Here is an 18,936-nt window from a genome sequence, read left to right on the forward strand (position 1 = left end):
TTGCTCAGGCTGGTCGCAAACTCCTGAACTCAAGGGATCCTCCTGTTTCGGCCTGCCAAAGTGCTGAGATTACAGGCGAGAGCCACCATACCTAGCCAACAAAACTCTTGTTCTGCTGTAGTACACTGAATTACTGAGCAGAGACATCTGCTGCTCATCATTTTGTGCCTTCTCTGAAGCAGCATCTGTTCACTTTCTCCATCACTAACTCAATCGTCCATTTACCCAGGCAGGCTTAGTTGTGGAGCAAGGAAGAAGAGAAGTTTCTTGTTTATCTTGTTTTCAAAACAAATGGAGATTATAACAAAGGTGATCAAACCATATCTCTATAAAAATGACTCTTCCATCTCACCCTCATAAGGATGGCTACTATCAAAAAAAGCAAAGCAGAAAATGAAATGTCAGTGAAGTTGTGGAGAAACTGGAACCCTCCTGTGTTGTTGGTGGGAATGTAAAACAGTGCAGCCACTGCAGAAAACACTATGATGGTTTTCTCAAAAAATTAAAAATAGAATTCCATATGATCCATCAATCCCACTTTTTGGGTATATACTCAAAAGAATTGAAAACAGGGTCTTGAACAGATATTTGCATATGCATGTTCATAGCAGCAGTATTCACAATAGTCAAAATATGGAAGCAACTGAAGTCTTCATCAATTGATGAATGGATAAACAAAATATGTGTCCTAAAATGGAATATTATTCAGCCTTAAAAAGCAAGGAAATTCTGACACATGCTACAACATAGATGAACCTTGAGGATATTATGCTAAGTGAAATAAGCCAGCCACAAACAGACAAATACTGTATGACTCCACTTACGTAAAAGGTGCCTAGAGCATTTAAACTGACAGAGACAGAAAATAGAATGGCAGTTACCAGTTGGGCTGAGGGAGGAATGGGGAGTTTTTTAATGGATACTGAGTTTTTCAACATGAACAGAATTCCAGAGATTGGTTGTATAACAATGTGAATGTACTTAACCCTAATAAATTGTCCACTTACAAATGGTTAGGATGATAAATTTTGTCATGTGCATTTTGTCACAATTTAATAAAAAGATTAAAAAATAACTTTGGGAGCCAGATGCAGTGCCTTTCACCTGTAATCCCAGCACTTTGGGAGGCCAAGAAAGGAGGATCCCTCGAGCCCAGGCATTCTAGACCAACCTGGGCAACATAGTAAGACCCTGTCTCTACAAAAAAAAAAAATTACAAAAATTAGCCATGTGTAGTGGTGCTCGCCTATAGTCCCAGCTACTTGGGGGGATGAGGTAGGAGGACCACATGAGCCCAGGAAGTCTAGGCTGTAGTGAGCCATAATCACACCACTGCACTCCAGCTTGGGTGACAAAGTGAGACCCTGTCTCAAAAAAATAATAAATAAATAAATAACTTCAGGCCAGGCATGGTGGCTCATGCCTGTAATCTCAGCGCTTTGGGAAGCCCAAGTGGGAGATTCACTTGTGGTCAGGAGTTGAAGAACAACCTGAGTAATGTAACAAGACCCCATCTCTACAAAAAACTAAAAAAATTAGCCAGGCATGGCGCACACCTGTAGTCCTAGCTACGTGCGGGGGCTGAGGTGCGAGGATTGCTTGAGCCCAGGAGTTTGAGGCTGCTGGGAGCTGAGATTGCACCACTGCACTCCAGCCTGGGTGACAGAGCAAGACCTTGTCTCAAAAAAGAGAGAAAAAAAGGCTTTTTAATATAATGCATATACTTAAGCATTTTACAAGCATCTCTACAGAGATTTAGGACCTTGGAGCCTGAGATGTTTATGCATGAAGTCAGGCTGATGAGATCAGGCTGTGAATGAAAACAGTACTCTGAAGGCAAGCCTCTGTGACACTCACCTATCCATACGAAGCTGGCAGACAATGCTTAGTGCATCCACAACTCCTTCTTCTTTCAGCTGTCGACAGCCAATGGATGTAGCAATAAAACACCCTGTTCTACCTATTCCTGCACTGAAAAGAAAAGAAAAGAAATTTAAAAAGTGGGGGAAAATGACAAAGATAAGAAACATTCTTTTACAAGGGTACTTTTAAATCTGAAACCACAGTTAAAAGTAGTATTCACATATTGAGTATTATAAACCTGGCCCTGTGCTAAGTGCTTAAAATATATTTTTACATTTAATTATAAGCAGTAGGATGAGAGGGGTGGGGGGAAGTGATGAGTTGGGGGAGCAGTAAAAAGGCATTATAATTGTTCTAGAAAAAATAAAAAATAATTAAGGTCTGCACTTAGGCAAGATACAGGCAGTAGAAAGGAGGGGGAAGATTTAGGCACATTCCCAGTGTGAATCTGAAGGACTGGAGCAAAAAGTCAAAGATGACTAGGCCTGGAGAGAAAGAAGAATGGTGATGCCCTGAGGCCAAGTGCATCCTGGAATAGGGTGAATTTGAAGGAGGCAGGGAAGGGGAGTTTGGCCTTGGACATACTGATGTTCAGAAGTCTAGTGAATAATTGAGCAATTGAAGATTGGATTCATTTTAGGAGAGGGTGCAGCTAGAGGCACATATTTCCAAGAGATTTGTATAGACATGATAACTGAACAGAAATGCTGTCTGTCCTGGTGGGTTTATACATTCAACTGCCTTAGACGATACGTCCATAAAATCAACCTCACAAGCACACGTGCTCTGTCTCTGTCTCTGTCTCTGCAGTTTTAACCACTAACAGTCTCTATGTAAAAGATTCTTTCAAATCTACATCTAGACTCCCTAAATTTCCTAAACTCTAGATTGTCATTCCATCTCCTCCTTACTATTTTGGACTTGCTTCAGTTCAATGTATCTAAATTCAATGTATCTAAAACAGAATTAATTATCTTTTCCCTCAATGGCATTACCAGTCCACCACAAGTTGTCCAGCCTGGAAGTCTTGGAACTATCTTTTACATCTCTCCCTTTCTCACCTCCCACATCCAATCTGTTACCACTTCTTCTATTTTCCATCTCTGCTGAGCCTGTGGGATTCATGCTTTCCTTTCTATAGACTGTACTCACGTTTTCAACATCTCCTTTTTTCATGATTAGCAGTGATCTCATTATAGTTTCCAAGTCTCAAGTCTTTTCCTTGACAAATTCGCACAGCTGCTAGGTTCATCTTTCTGAAATAGGGACTTAATTATATCATTCCCTACTCAAAACCTGTAGATGGCTCCATTAACTATAGCATAATGTCTAACCTCCCTACCATGGTATTCATGACCTTGCAAAATCTGAATGTGACTAACTTTCAAGCCTTATGTATTTTGCTGTCTTCCCTCCCATGTGCCACGATTTTCACTTACGTCAATTGTTTGGGCTTTCGGTTTTCCAATTTTTCTGTGTTAACAATGTTTTCTTGGTCAGAAATGCCCTCCCTCCTTTTAAAACCCAACATTGATTATTTCAAAAGGCTCAGTTCAGCATTATTCCAATTTTTAGAGGTTTTCTTCAGCTCCCATGGTTGGAAATAATTGCTCCCCTCTTGGCACTCAAATAGCACCTATTTCTCACATTTGGCACTTGTTTTCTGTTGAATGTGAGTGCAGAGGAATTCAGAGGAGTGGCTCTCTTTTAGCTGAAGTGTCCACAGAAAGTTCATTTCATTGAAGAAATAGGATTGGAACTGTGCCCCATGAATGGCAGGTATTTTGGCTGTTATAATTGAGAGAGAATATTCTAGGTACGACAATGATATACAACGAAAGAAGAAAAGAATTAATGAGAAACAGCAAATATGATTTGCAACAATAAGTAGAACAGCTTGTCTTGAAGAGAAAGTTATTTTAGTGGAACTATGGGAAATAAAGATAGAGAGGTACCCTGGGATCTTATATGGAAGGCTAAGTGGTTTGAAATACATCCTTTTTTTTTTTTTAAGTAAGAATTTGATGAAGACTATAAGCTTCCACTCTTCAGAAAAATTCACATAAGTTTACATACTCAAATGTGTCCAGATAATTTCAAGGAGTTCACTGACCTCTGCGGTTTATGGATAGGTTCAAGGTTAGGGACTTTTGCTCTAGTTTTTTTTTTTTTTTTTTTTTTTTTTAATAAGACAGAGTCTTTCTCTGTCACACAGGCTGCTGAAATACAGTGGCGGGATCTTGACTCACTGCAACCTCTGCCTCCTCGGTTCAAGCGATTCTCCTGCCTCCGCCTCCCAAGTAGCTAGGAGTACAGGCACATTCCACCACGCCTGGCTAATTTTTGTATTTTTAGTAGAGAGGGCGTTTCATCATATTGGCCAGGCTGGTCTTGAACTCCTGACCTCAAGTGATCTGCCTGCCTCGGCCTCCCAAAGTGCTAGGATTGCAGGTGTGAGCTACCGCACCTGGCCCATTGACAAGCTTTGAGCAGAGACTCCATGTAAGGTAAGACGGAGAAAGGGCACAGGTAGGCCATGGTGGCGGTGAGAGCATGGGGGAATGCGGTATGTGTGTGCATTTTACCAGCTACTTCTAAAATACATGGATGAGGTCAGAAGGGCCTGAACTATGGTGGCTGGACAGGAAATGGTGATTATGGGAGAAGCTTTGAAGGGAAAGCCAATCTAGTGACTGATTAGATACTGATGTTGGAGTTAAAAGGAGGACTAGAGATAACTGTCAACATGGGATCCTGAGTGACTGGAAAAAAGATAGTCTCATTCTCAGAAATAGTAATCAGAAGGGGAGCTGGTTTTATAGGGGAAGTGACTAGTTCATTTTAGATATCCTGAGTGTTTAATGACTTTGGGTGGGGGACAGTTCCAGCCCTAACGCATAGTCAGTTAGGCTGTTTTTTTGTTTTTGTTTTTTTGGCTCCAAGTTAAGTTTAGGATAAAGCCAGTATTATCTACCTTTGGATAAATAGACACATAGTAAACTTTACTCTTAATTAAACCACACAATCTCAAAAAAGGAGGCTAAAATTATACTCTAAAATAATATATTTATTAAATATATCATCAAAAGCTGACTTAAGAGACCTATGCGGTTAAACAAAGCAACCCAAATTATTTTGAGAAAGCATGAGGAATAAATGGCTGGCTGGGCATGGTAGCTCACACTTGTAATCCCAGCACTTTGGGAGGCCAAGACAGGTGGATCACGTTTGAAGTCAGGAGTTTGAGACCAGCCTGGCCAACATGGTGAAACCCCCGCCTCTACTAAAAATATAAAAATTAGCCAGGCGTGGTGGTGCATGCCTGTAATTCCAGCTACTTTGGAGGCTGAGGCAGGGGAATCACTTGAGCCAAGGAGGCGGAGGTTGCAGTGAGCCGAGATAGCGCCACTGCACTCCAGCCTGGGCGATAGAGTGAGACTCTGTCTCATAATAAATAAATAAATAAATAAATAAATAAATAAATAAATAGTTGTTCATATAAATTACTTTAAAAATGCTGCCTTCAGTTTGGTTACATTAAAAGGAAAATTAGGGGAAGGAGGTATCAGTTTTAGGAAGAGAGCTTTGAACTAGAAATTAGGGACAGGAACCAGCACAGACCCTGCTGCTGTTGTTGGCTTGGCCTCTAGTGCTCCATGTTCTGGTAACAGCACTTTGTTTTCCTTTGGTGACTTGCTCACTTCTCATTTCATAAATTTGTTTCAACCTGTTTTTCCGGAGATAACTCTTAAAATAATTGACTGGTTTTCACCAAACTTGAAATAGTAATGTTACCAAGATACAAGCCAAGCAGAGTTCACATGTCATGTTGAAACAACAAAAAAGCCACTGATAATTTCAAAAAGTGCATCTTTATTCCTGGTGTGTACAAGACTGATGAGACTAAATTAATCAATATAAGTTTCAAAGCAGATAACTGCTGAATAGGTCTCCTGTTCACTGAGCCATTTATTACGAACTTGTATTTCGCCCACTGTGTAATTGTTGTTTGTGAAAAATGACCTAAAAGCATGACTTCACTTCTGTCAGCATAATCTTGATTCAGACTCAAATATTACAGACTTAACCAATTTCAATAAATATTTAATTTGCCAACAAAGTCACATCCAGGAAGCAAAACCCACTTGCACCTGCTCTGTGACTTTACAAAGAATGGGCCATTGCTTACACAGAAAGGACCATACACGTCTTACCTGCAGTGGACAACCACAGGCCCTCGGCCCTGGGAAGCAAGTCTGTCTTCTTCTACATCCAGCATGAGCTGTAGGAGGGGCTGGGCACTGTCTGGAGTCTTGTGATCAGGCCATGAGGTGTACCAGTAATGCTTCACATGTTGGGTGTGGCTTCCTTGCTGAAAATAGCAACAGCCACCAAATGCCTCATTCACTTGCAGAACTAAAAGTCATCCAAACCACAATACTGAATGCCTTTTATCACCCCCATCTTGCTGGCAATTTATTTCTAGGTGGGAAAAAAATTTAGAAGATTTTTGAAGAGTGCCCTTTTACTTTGAGAAGACTTTACTGTCAGTAACCTGTTTGCAAAGTGAGAAAGTCATACCTTTGTTGAGATTTACATCTCTACCTATAGTTATAATATAGATCATATAAGTAACATATGCTAAATATATATTTATAATTTATTATAATAAACAAGATGGTAGGTGAAAATGTAGCCAAGAAAGAATGAGATATATTTTGTTTCCTGCTCTATGAGCATTCCTGACAAGTTATTATAAACATATTAATCAATAGAACACTTAATTTCATATCAGTCATGCTAATACTTCTACACTCATCCAAAACTCCAGTATTTAATAGGAGTGAGGAATCACAGCAATAAAGAAGCTACATGAGATCCCTCTATTGGAAACACTTTGGGTGAGGGCCCACACACCTCATCTCCAAACCCAGCACGGGTGAGGGTGTGGCATGAACCTTGCACTCCAGAACATGTGTTGAAAAATAAGTTTTGGTAAATGCCTTCCTATTCCAAACTTCCCCGGCACTCCAGAACATGTGTTGAAAAACAGGTTTTGGTAAACGCCTTCCTATTCCAAACTTCCCAACAAAAGCCATCACTGTAGCTCTGCCCCTGTTTTCTTCCTCTTTGTGATGATTCTATCCCAGCAGTGAGGCTGCAGATAAGATCGAAATTTTTGGGTGATTATTCTCCAGAAGCAAAAATAATACCATGGTAACATTTCTCAGCATCTGCTGCCCATGAGTTAAATAAGATAGTTTTCCTATGACATAATCTCGTCTGGGGAAAGTCCCTATAAATTACTGTAACTCCACGCTTCTGAAGATCTCATCAACACTTCAGGCTTGTCTTGCTTCCCACTGCCACCCACAAATGCAGATTTTCTCTTTCACAGCTTCCAGGCCTTACTTAAAGCTGCTTAGATCAAAATGACATTAAAAAAAATCATGGTAAAGTCTCCAGCACAGCCTTTAGTTAAAAGCTTTCAAAAGGTTAAATCAGAGATATTTTATTAACGCAAATTAGAGGATCACAACATCCTACATAATGAATTTTCTTAATGTCTACTTACATTCATTTAATTATACTGCATATTAATAGTAGTTGACAACAAAAAATACATGAGGGAATGATTACAGTTTCTCTTTGATCTTAACATTATTTAATTTGCTTAAATTGCATTTGTAGTACTTAAATAATTTCAAAGTAGAAATGTAATCCTCTACCATCATCTACTTTGTAGATGGCTATAGCTACATAATCTTACCTTTAAGACAAGGTTTCGAATGGTGTAGTTATCACATTCATTTACACTGATAACCAGAACCTCAACTTTTCCATATATCCCTCTCTTTTCCGGCCAGTATAGCACACATTTCTGGAGGAAGGGAAAGAGAATACAGCAAATATTAATGGCTTTTATTAGCCTTGGAGTGCTTTTCATTCAAGCATCTCAAGAGTTTTATATCATTAGTTTTAAAATATCAAATATCAATTTTTATAGTTTTGTAAATATACTAAAACCATTGAATTGTAAATCTTAAGCAGCTAGATTTTATGGTATATAAATTATATCTCAACAGTTTTTTTTAAAGTATCAGTTTCATATGTGCCTATTAAACACTGTCACCGCTGGCTCTATACAAAAAAAAAGGCAGAATTACCCAAAACTCCTCAGAGAAATTAAGAACTAATTAAGAAGTTAAGAAATTTAAGAATTAAGAAATTGAGATCCAAATATTAGAATTTATCATGTGCTGACTAGAAATAAAAAGAATGTTTTCCCACAATAATTGAGGAAAGTTACGTTTTCCTGCTTCAACAAACTTATGTCTAATGAGAATATCTAATATGTTAGGTGGCATACAACCAAGTTTCCTTTATATGTAAGGCAGATAAATGATCATTAATACAACTATGGTATTATATTTTCCGGGACCAACAGTTTTTTTCACTTATGGAACTAATTTACAAAAATTATGTTAAAAATATTTTTATAATGGATCCTTAAAAGAGTGATAATAATTATACTGCAAGCAAGGCAACATAGCATGGTGGTTAAGGCGCAGGCTTTGAACTCAGAGCCTGAGTCCAAATTTTGGTTCTACCATTCATTACCTGTGAATCCACGAACAAGATACTTAACGCCTTTGGTTATAGTTTCTTTATTATTGGCTATCTGGAAAGTACTTAGGATAAAGCCAGGCATAGAGTAAGCACTTACAACATGTTATTATTGCTGTTGTTATTTTAAAACTACTGGGTGATAGATTTTTGGCCCAAAGTGATTAGATCTTCATGCATTAAATATTATTTTGGTATTATTATAGCCAGTTATCATTATTAAATAAAAATTGCAAAATGAGATTCAAGCATACATATAATCTCATTTTGCTTTTTAAACTACTGTAAAATAACTATTTTTTACCACAAATTTTGATGATAAAGAATGTAAAATGACAAATGTTTATGTTTTATTTTGAGTGCTCTTGGAAGCAATGTTAATTTTAGAAATGTTTAAATAGCACTTATTTTCTCCCAACCATACACACATTTACATAGAAATTCTTTCATTTGTTGCCTTCAATCAGAACCTTTTAATACCCAGGACACTTGTTTCTTCACATCTTTGTCAAAGGCATGTGAATACACTTGATAAAAATTTAAATACTTATAGATTTAAAAGAGCAGCAAAAGACTCACAAAATTATAGAACTGAAGGAAAAGTGACACAAAGTATCAGAAACACACCTCCAGGGCTCTATTATGCTAAGTACCACTACTCTACAAGCTAGCACAGCGAAGGAAGTCACTTCACCTAGCAGAATCAGTTTCTTTCATCCATTACAATAAAAACACATTTACATCCTCTACATTTTGACCCTTTTTCTAAATGAAGTAAATTGTTTCAGCTTTATTTACATGCCACCTGAGACTCTCAGGCTATCAGACCAAAAGACTTAACTCTGGCTGACTTAATGTTAACATTAAGAGAAGAAACCTTTTTAAAGTAGAGCAACTCATTTCTCTCGAAATCTATGAGTTGCCAAATGTCTAAAATTTTCCCACTTTGTTAAAGGTAATCATACAAACCAATTTGCCTGGTTTCTTTCAATGAAGCATCAATTATTTCGCTGTAAGACCCGAGCTACTGTGTATCTTAAAACCCATGCCTCCCGATGAGTCCAAGAAGAATGACAAAGAATCTTGAAAAAGGTATTGAACAAAGAAAGAGGCATTCATTCAGTAGTCCAGCAGTCTGGCGTACGTGCCCCATTGTCCACGATCAGACCTGAGCAGCAGGCCCCTCTTTAGGAAGGTGGCTCTCAAAACCAGTAAGAAAAGCTGCAAAGCAGGAGCTTGCCGCCTGCACCCTGACTCTTAATACTTGAACAGGCTTCTGCACCTACTTGATAAATGGAAATGCTGCTCGCTTCTCTCCCAAGCTTGCCGGGGGCCCTCTTGAATGTTTTTTTTGACTCGTTACCAAAAAAGCAATTGGCAGTCAGCTCCCAGTAGACAATGCAATGTGACTTGTTCATTCAAACAACCCTTAATTAGCATCCCATCTCCTTTCTGAGATACAATAGCTTATTTTTACACACTGAATACATTTTTCCCTCATTTAGATGACAGAAAAAGAGACCAGATAAGTGTGGGTACTTTTGAATATGAGGTGGGGGAGAGCTGCAAATGCAGTTGTTTCTAAGAGTACAAGTTCATGTTCAAATTATTTTCCTGTACAGCTTTTTAGGGTTTCTTTATTGTGGTGCTAACAATGAGATAAAAGAGGCAGAATAGGCAAGGAAGAAAAATGCTGCCTTACAGATAATACTGTGAAACCACACTAATTGTAGGTAATTCAAAATAGCATGCTATTTAGCAGAATATAACCCCAAATCATCACTATTCTTTTGCTAGCTAGGCTTATCCTTTCAGTAAAATTATCTATGAATTCTAAGAATCCATAATTTGGAAGAAAAAAATAGGTTTCCAGAGGACAGTGTCTCTTGTGCAAACAAGTTATTATCAAACTCTGACTGAAAAGATTCTGGACATTAACCAGTGCTTTGTAATTGGTGGTTTACAGCAAAAGTAGGATGTAACACAAAGCAATGCAAATTCTTTTTTTTTTTTTTTGTGATGGAGTCTCATTCTATCACTCAGGTTGGAGTGCAGTGGCACAATGTCAGCTTACTGCAACCTCCACCTCCCGGGTTCAAGCGATTCTCCTGACTCAGCCTCCCAAGTAGCTGAGATTACAGGTGTGCACCATCACGCCCAGCTAATTTTTGTATTTTTAGTAGAGACGGGGTTTCACCATGTTGGCCAGGCTGGTCTTGAACTCCTGACCTCAGGTGATCTGCCCACCTCGGCCTCCCAAAGTCCTGGGATTACAGGCGTGAGCCACTGCGCCCGGCCGCAAGCTCATATTTTTGTGATCTTTTTTCTTCCCTTGATTCTCCTTCTGGCCCCCACCAAGTTAGGGCTATGTGAGGAGGCGGTCTAGCTAGTTGTTTAGTTGCCTGAAAAAAAAAAACCTATTTTTAAGTTATTTTCTTTTTAGTTTCTATATATTTAAATATCAGAGCTATTGCTCTATAAGCTAAAGATCTGTATCATCACATAGAATGTGGCTCTAAGTAAATAGAATCTTCATACTTAGCTTCATTTGGGTTATATTAATACATGAGAGGGATAGAATGGGTCAGGTTGTCTAAAATTATTATTACTATAGCTACTTTTATTCTTGGTGCTCCGATGGAATATTACTGACATAGGCTCAGAGATTTAAGTACCTTCACCAACATCATATCATTTAGCCCCTTCCACAATCCTTTGAAGTAGGTAGGGTGGGTAGCAGGTATTATTATTATTTAAATTATTTTTCAGATGAGGACATGAAGGCTCAGGTGTTTTGGTAGGGGAAAATTGCCTTGGGGGGCTAGAATTTTCCAAGAAAATATCACTTTATGAATGAAACTTTCCATCTTTGATTTCCACACTGACTCTTAACCAATGCTACTTAACCACAGCATTGACCAATGACCTGTTCCCTCTGTCAAATATGTTGAGGCACATGCAACCTTGCATAGTCTTGGTTCACTCTCCTACTGAGCTCAGTACTTCTGTTACCATCTTTTGATCTCTGTGTTCCTCAAGTTGTTTTTATACCAAAACACCTTTATGGCAGGTGTACTCATTATTGAAGTCCAGTAATTTAATTACGTATTACAGAAATCAATAAAGTATGAGGTTTAAAAGAGAAAAAAGCTTTATGAGATAATTGAATAAGTTGCGTAAGTTTTTCACTGGTGAAAAAAGTAAACCAGTAAAGAAAACTACAGTCAAATCAGGGATAGGTGAGACAATGACAGAAATTTGTCTCTAAGTTAAAAAATCTAAATAGAAAACTGCATTTATATTGTTTCATAGGCTTTTCTATTTTCTCTTTCATTTTAAATAAACTAAAATGGAAAATTTTGATAATATATAAACAATGTGATTGACATAAACTATATGATCTAGAACTCCATCTTCAGACCAACACTCATAAGACTGAACCCCATAATAAACAAACACATTTGAATATGAACAAATGTACATGTTTTAAAATAAAATACTTTTTTTATGATTCTCACATTGACGATTTTTGATTAACTGTGTGTTTTTCTGTTTTTTTTTTTGTTTTGTTTTGTTTTTTTTTGAGACGGAGTCTCGCTCTGTCACTCAGGCTGGAGTGCAGTGGCACGATCTCGGCTCACTGCAAGCTCCGCCTCCCAGGTTCACCCCATTCTCCTGCCTCAGCCTCCCGAGTAGCTGGGACTACAGGCGCCCGCCACCATGCCTGGCTAATTTTTTGTATTTTTTAGTAGAGACGGAGTTTCACCGTGTTAGCCAGGATAGTCTCGATCTCCTGACGTCGTGATCCTCCTGCCTTGGCCTCCCAAAGTGCTGGGATTGCAGGCATGAGCCACCGTGCCTGGCTGATTAACTGTGTTAAACAAGAGGGCTTCTAACTATAGTTGGAAGTAAAGCAGGCTAATGCAGTTTGAACATAACACTGTGGATTAAACATTAAGGTGCAAAGTTAGATTTGGAATATATGCATGCCTGGAAGGACAGGAGAGTAATTTTGTTTGGGCGCAATCAGCATCTGAATTTCTAGCCACCCTTAATTGCTTGGTCAGCATACCCATCAACCCTCTGGTTACCCATGAAATGAAATTAGGGTGCCTGTCACTGCTGGACAGTGGTGGCCAGGTTGCCTCTCCACCAACATGATGGCCCTAAGTCAGAGGCTAGGTGGCCTTGGTCATGCTTGTGGTGGCTTTGGTCTCTTTGCTTCCTGTTGAATCCATCTTGAATGGATTCGTGTTTCATAAGCAAAGTCCTGCATGAGATCCTAATTTATCTTGTGACTCCAATTTATGCTCATGAATCCAGTTGACCAGTGACAGCATTCATAATATCTAATTCTGATCCTCCAAAGGAAAGCTGAATACCAGAAAGGGACTCTCTTCTGCTTGCTTGCTAGGTTGGACTCCCACAATAATACCTTCTCTGACCTTGTTTGGATAGACCCTCTGGTTATGGGACTTGGTTTGCTCGTTTCTTTTCATTCATTTTCAAAGCATGAATCCTTTAGTCTACTCCACAGTGATCTGCAAATTGAGGATGACTTCCCCCTCATAATCCTAGTCCACACTTTCAAAATTGTCCACTAGTTTGAATAAACAGATTCAACATTTTTTTTAAAACCTGATCAAAATGTCTTGTCTATCTCCTCTTCCAAAAGAGAATGGTTAAAGATTTCTAACCTTGAATGTAAGCAATCATACATACCACTTTCTGGATGCAATCACTTCTTGCACTGTAGACTATCCTTTCCCACCATAAGTGGATTCCAGGCAGGAGCACAGTGTAATGGTGAGGAGGAGGAAGAGAAGGAAGAGGAGGAGAGGAGGATAAGGAAGAGGAGGAGGAGGATAAGGATGAAGAAGAGGAGGAAGAGGAGGAGGAGGAGGAGCAGCAGCAGCTTGGGAGTCAGCTGTTTGGCTTTGGGCAAGTTGCCTTCCTGTGCCTCGGTGTTCTCATTTGTAATGGGGTTTACAAATATGTTTACTATAAAGATTAATTTTCAAGCACACTGTTAGTGCTCCATAAACAGTTGTTCTTCAGAAGATCCAACAGTCCAGCTTCTGAGCTTTCCATGTATATTTGTTGAACCTTCTAGATTACCTTTTACTCTACTTTTTTAGCTAATTATAAATGATAGAGAAGATATATTTTCATTTTATGCATTTAGAATTTAACATGGCATACTTAAAATTTTCTTATTAGTATCTTAGCAGAATAATTTATTTTCTCCTCAAACATATAGTTTAATAAAGTCCACTTTATTTTAAAGTAAAATTTACATATCTATTGAATAGCCAATCTTTCTATCTGAATGAATGCACATCTGATTTTATAATGAAATTTAAGGCAATGTACTCCATTAATATATACTTACTACATACCCACAAAATTAAAAATAAAAATTTAAATAAAGAAACTCTTTTGTAAAGGCAAACATGGGCTGTGCTTAGTTGCTTAGTCAATATTTATATTTCCAAAAAAACTTTCTTGGAATGTATTTAATTAATCAAAGACATATATGGTAGCTGCAATTTGACTTAATGAGGTTTTAAGGTTTTTGTGGACAATAAATTGGAAACAATTTAAGTACCTATCAATAAGGAAATGATTACATTTTAGCACATCCACACAATGAAATTCTAGTAATTTAACATTTTGATGAATTATTAATGACATGGAGAATACTCATAATGTTAAAAGCAGAATATACATCATAATACAATACCCTCTTTTATTGTCTTTACACCAATGCTGTACCTTCTCATGACATCTGATCTCTCTCACCTGTGCATTTCTCCAGAGTACCCTTATTTCTAACTGCTTAATAGACTTAAAAGACTTTACCAGCCAGAAGTCTCCAACATTTATCAAACTTAACAGGTTAAAGATGAAATTGATATCACATCCACTCAACCTCCCAAACCAGAAGTCCTGAAGTCAAGCTCTCACTTACTCCCATTCGATGAGAAACTAAGCACTGTGGTTTCTACTGCTGGAACACTTAAATATATCTTCCAAAGCTATTATATATATATATGCTATATATATATATATATATATATATATATACACACAAGCTATGTGTGTGTGTGTATATATATACGAGCTATATATATATATAAGCTATATATATATACACAAGCCATATATATATGCTATACACACACACACACACACACACACACACACAAGCTTGCACACTGTCAGCCAGGCTGGAGTGCAGTGGCACGATCATAGCTTACTGCATCCTCAAACTCCTGGGCTCAAGCGATCCTCTGGTCTCTACCTTTCAAGTAGCTGGGGCTACATTTGTACACCACCATGCCTGGCTTGTTTATTTATTCCTATCATGGCAATGGCTAATTAAAAAAAAATTTCATTTGTAGAGACAAGGTATCCTTATGTTGCCCAGGCTGGTCTCGAATTCCTGGCCTCAAGTGATCCTTTCACCTTGGTTTTCTGAAGTGCTGGGATTACAATGGAACATCTTTTAAATGTCTCCCCCTTGGGCACCTACTCACTTTTCAGACCCATAGGTATCATATGAGCTTTCTGGCCAAACATGTGTAATTAAAATGAATATTTTCTATAATTTTAGCAGATAGAAAAGGGAAGAGAATGAAAGAAGGAAAAAGTTAATATATGGCTCCTTATGTGGCTTTTTGAGATTGAACCGTTTGCAAAGTACTGAATAAGTCAATGGGCAAAATGGGGCTTAGAGTACTTAAGTCAAGTAGTTTAACTCAGATGAAAGATGCATGTAAATGTAGAGAAAGAGTACAGCTGTGTTAAACTGAGAGCAGTGTGTTAGGCCAAATTACCCAGTAATTCCTTCACTTCATGAAAGATAGGTTCAGGGTCTTATTGCTCTTTGGGACCAAAAGTGGGTTGCTTGCCTTCTAATGTCTTAATTCTTTATTTGTCTCCTTATAATGTTGCGGCAATGATTAAGTGCCTGGGCTTTGGAATTAAACAAGCCTGGATTGAAATTTGGACTCCATCACTCACTAACTTTGAGGCTCTCATTCTCTCTGAGCTTTGGTTTTCTCATTTATAATATAGGAATAGTAAAACCTACTTTGTAGAGTTAGAGGAAAATAAACTGAATTTATGTGTGTTCAAATTGTGCTTAGCACATATGATCAATAAATGGTAGTGGCTAGAAAACATCTTCCACTGTGTATGTAATATGGCCAACATGTATACCTACTTCCCTTCTTTTCTGAAAGGGGAGAGAAATGCAGTAAGTAACTTCCAGAAGTAGTATGGGGGCTTTGTTTCGCTGGAAGTGTGCAAAAACTACTTGCCATTTTGGATTGCTCTTGCAGTTCCAGCTTTATAGGTTTAAGCCACTATGTCTTCTCTAGCAGTGGAATTTGAACACTGTCATTTCAATGTTTCCTTCTCTGAAGAGGAATTCCCTTTCTCTTGAGATTTATCTAAATGAAGGAACTCAAACTTACGAGCAATAAAATCTCTTTAATTGCAACTTAACTGTTTTTTCAGCTATGTATATTTTCATTTTTAATTTATTTTCATTTTATAAACATTGAGGTCATAAGAATATTGGAGTTATTAAATAAGAGATGGCAATTATTCATTTATTTATTTGCTAGAAAGTAGAAAGTTTCATGAAGCTATAAAGCCTGGGAATTTCTAAAGATAACTCCATCTCCATATGTTTTTTGGAGGAAATGATTTTTGTCTTTTCCAAACAATGACGCTTAACACAATTGAAAGTTGGCACATTTTTGGTAAACAGAATTTTCCTGGTAGTGTGAAGTCTACTGTGTATTTCTTTTGTGCCAGACTTCTCAGTATCATTTTGATCTGTGAAACATCAGCGTTTCCTGTATTGTATTATATTTATGTCTTTGGAGAGTCTAGACAGAAATTTTTATTTTAAAGAGTAATGAATAATAAAAAATAACAAAATTTTTATTGTAATATTTGGGATTATGACTGGCTGTAGGGAAAAAAAGCACAAAGCAGATTACACATAGAAGACATATAACATAAATGTTTGACTTTGATATCCCCAGAAGGTATATCTCAGACATTAAAAAAGACAGGAGGCTAAAAATTGTAACACACAAACAAAAATCATCTCTCCAATTTCTGAATTATGTGGTCAAAGAAAAAAATTAAAACTTCAACCACCCATTGGTGTAGGAATTGTTAAAAAAAATTCTAGCTTTCCACAGATCCATTTGGCTCTCCTGTAAAGACTGAAATCTGAGAATGGTAACAACAGGTTATCTCTGAGGACAATTACTACACTTGAGAAAGAAAGAACAAGATATGCTTTATTCCCTTGCAGATACTGAATGGAGAGCTCTGAGCATCATAGGTAAACCAACTCTGTATCACTCTGAAATACATATTTGAGGCTGCTGCATGCAGTTCCCCGGCTAGCTGCGGTCATTGGTGCCAGTGCTCAGGCACCTGCTGTCCTTGACCTCCGGCCCCACAAGCACTAACCCAGCGCAGGAAGACCAGCCACCGCTGCCAGGCTCTGATGCTGGTCTCTGGTAGAAGAAGGTTGCTCACAGCTCTGCTGCAGGCTCAGAAGTGGCCCTTTCAACCCTCCAGAGACATGAGACTAGTCCAGTTCCAGGCACCCCACCTGGTGGGGCCTCACTTGGGCCCAGAGATGGGGAATGGTGGAAGGGTTATCAACCTCAGTGCCTTTGACTCTATGCTCCCCAAAATGATGACACAGTTCCTAGAGCAGGGAGAGGCCATCCTCTCAGTGGCAAGAAGAGCCTTGGGTGCCCAGTTGCCAGTCCTACCATGGTTGGAAGTAACCTCCCTGGCTCCAGCCACATGGCCAGATAAGGTGGTGTGTGTGGGCATGAATTATGTGGACCACTGCAAAGAACAGAATGTGCCCATGCCCATGGAACACATCAACTTCAGCAAGTTTGCCAACTCCATTATGGAGCCCTATGATGAGATGGTTCTCCCATCAGAGAGCCAGGAGGTAGACTGGGAAGTGGAGCAGCTGTGGTCATTGGAAAGAAAGGCAAGCACATCAAGGCCACAGATGCCATGGCCCATATGGCTGGCTTCACTGCGGCTCATAACGTGAGTGCTCGTGACTGGCAAATGAGACATGATGGGAAACAGTGGCTGCTGGGAAAAACCTTCGACACCTTCTGCCCTCTGGGCCTTGCCTTGGTGACCAAGGACAGTGTAGCAGATGCACACATCTTAAACATCTGCTGCCAAGTGAATGGGGAAGTGGTCCAGAGCAACAACACCAACCAGATGGTGGTCAAGACAGAGGAGCGGATAGCCTGGGTCTCCCAGTTTGTCACCTTTTACCCAGGGGATGTCATCCTGACTGGGACCTCCCCAGGTGTTGGTGTATTCAGGAAACCTCCTGTCTTTCTCAAGAAGGGAGATGAAGTCCAGTATGAAATTGAAGAACTAGGTGTCATCATCAGCAAGGTGGTGTGATGGCTCCTGCACAGGCCCTGGTCATAGGATGGGGGCATCTGCTCCCACTCAGCTTAGCCCAGGGAAAGGTCGAATGCCAGGTGTGGGCAGGTGCCAGCCCTGTAAGCCTCCTCTTCTAGGTAGAAGGGAGAAGGATAGAGCTCTCTTCAATAAATACGTTGGGCCAAAGCAAAAAAAAAAAAAAAAAAAAAAAAAAGAAAAGAAAGAAAGAAAGAAAGAAATATATATTTGATTTATACAGCAGTTCTGGTACAATGACATCCTTGGTCTTGGAGAAGGAGGATGAGAGCAACCGTCTGCTGGGGCTTTGGCATATTAATAATTGCTCACATCATCCCTATTGGATTACTTTAAAATATGTCACATATTACACACCCTCTAGGAAATGTCTTCTGCCTAACCAGCAATCTTAGTTTCTGTCCTGCTAAAACCCTGATTCAAGAATGAGGTAAAGCACTAAAGGCACATTCCTGACTTTTTCTATAAGAGTGAACACAGATAAACATACATTACAAGATTCAAAGATTGAAATGCTCAAAAGAACAAACACCATAATGTATCTTACACAGTTATTACAATCTATTCTGTAATCCTTGTGAGATATTGTTTCACATATCATTTGCCAAGTGTTAATCCTTAGTACATATGCAACACTAAATTGCATGTAATAAGTAAGTAATTTTTCTGGGGAAAATATTATTTGTTTTAAAACATTTACATACTTATATTTACAAATAGTTTCATAAATTATGGTGCTATGTTGATTTTATAAGATTTTATTTGTAATAGAAGAAGAAATAGAAATAATAAGAAATATTTAAGGGCATAAATGCACTTTGAAATAATATTTATTTTATGACAATTTACTCAGAAAATTCAAACCAAAGTGGTCAGGGGTAAGGCATTTTGCTCAGATCTACGAAATGGTGCTAAATATTGCTTGAAGTTGTTCATAGTGTCCTCTTT

General features: G+C 38.5%; 1 protein-coding gene and 1 pseudogene across 6 annotated transcripts in view; one reads left to right on the top strand and one right to left on the bottom strand.

The window, feature by feature from the left end:
• Positions 1-18,936, bottom strand: part of PTPRR (protein tyrosine phosphatase receptor type R) — a 283,034-nt gene that overhangs the window by 16,847 nt on the left and 247,251 nt on the right. For 4 of the 6 annotated variants that reach the window (XM_509221.8, XM_054663404.2, XM_009425840.5 and 1 more), the window contains 3 exons: positions 7,634-7,744; positions 6,078-6,235; positions 1,858-1,971 (listed from right to left, as the gene is read on the bottom strand). In XM_509221.8, the coding sequence (XP_509221.2) occupies positions 1,858-1,971; positions 6,078-6,235; positions 7,634-7,744 (383 nt within the window). Of the gene's footprint in view, positions 1-1,857; positions 1,972-2,946; positions 3,120-6,077; positions 6,346-7,633; positions 7,745-18,936 lie in introns of those variants that run through there. The other 2 variants (XR_010148362.1, XM_016923851.4) reach the window with 2 other exon arrangements.
• Positions 17,011-17,983, top strand: LOC100609988 (fumarylacetoacetate hydrolase domain-containing protein 2B-like; annotated as a pseudogene).

Source organism: Pan troglodytes, chromosome 10, assembly GCF_028858775.2.
Source record: "Pan troglodytes isolate AG18354 chromosome 10, NHGRI_mPanTro3-v2.0_pri, whole genome shotgun sequence".
Classification (NCBI taxonomy): Eukaryota; Metazoa; Chordata; class Mammalia; order Primates; family Hominidae; genus Pan; species Pan troglodytes.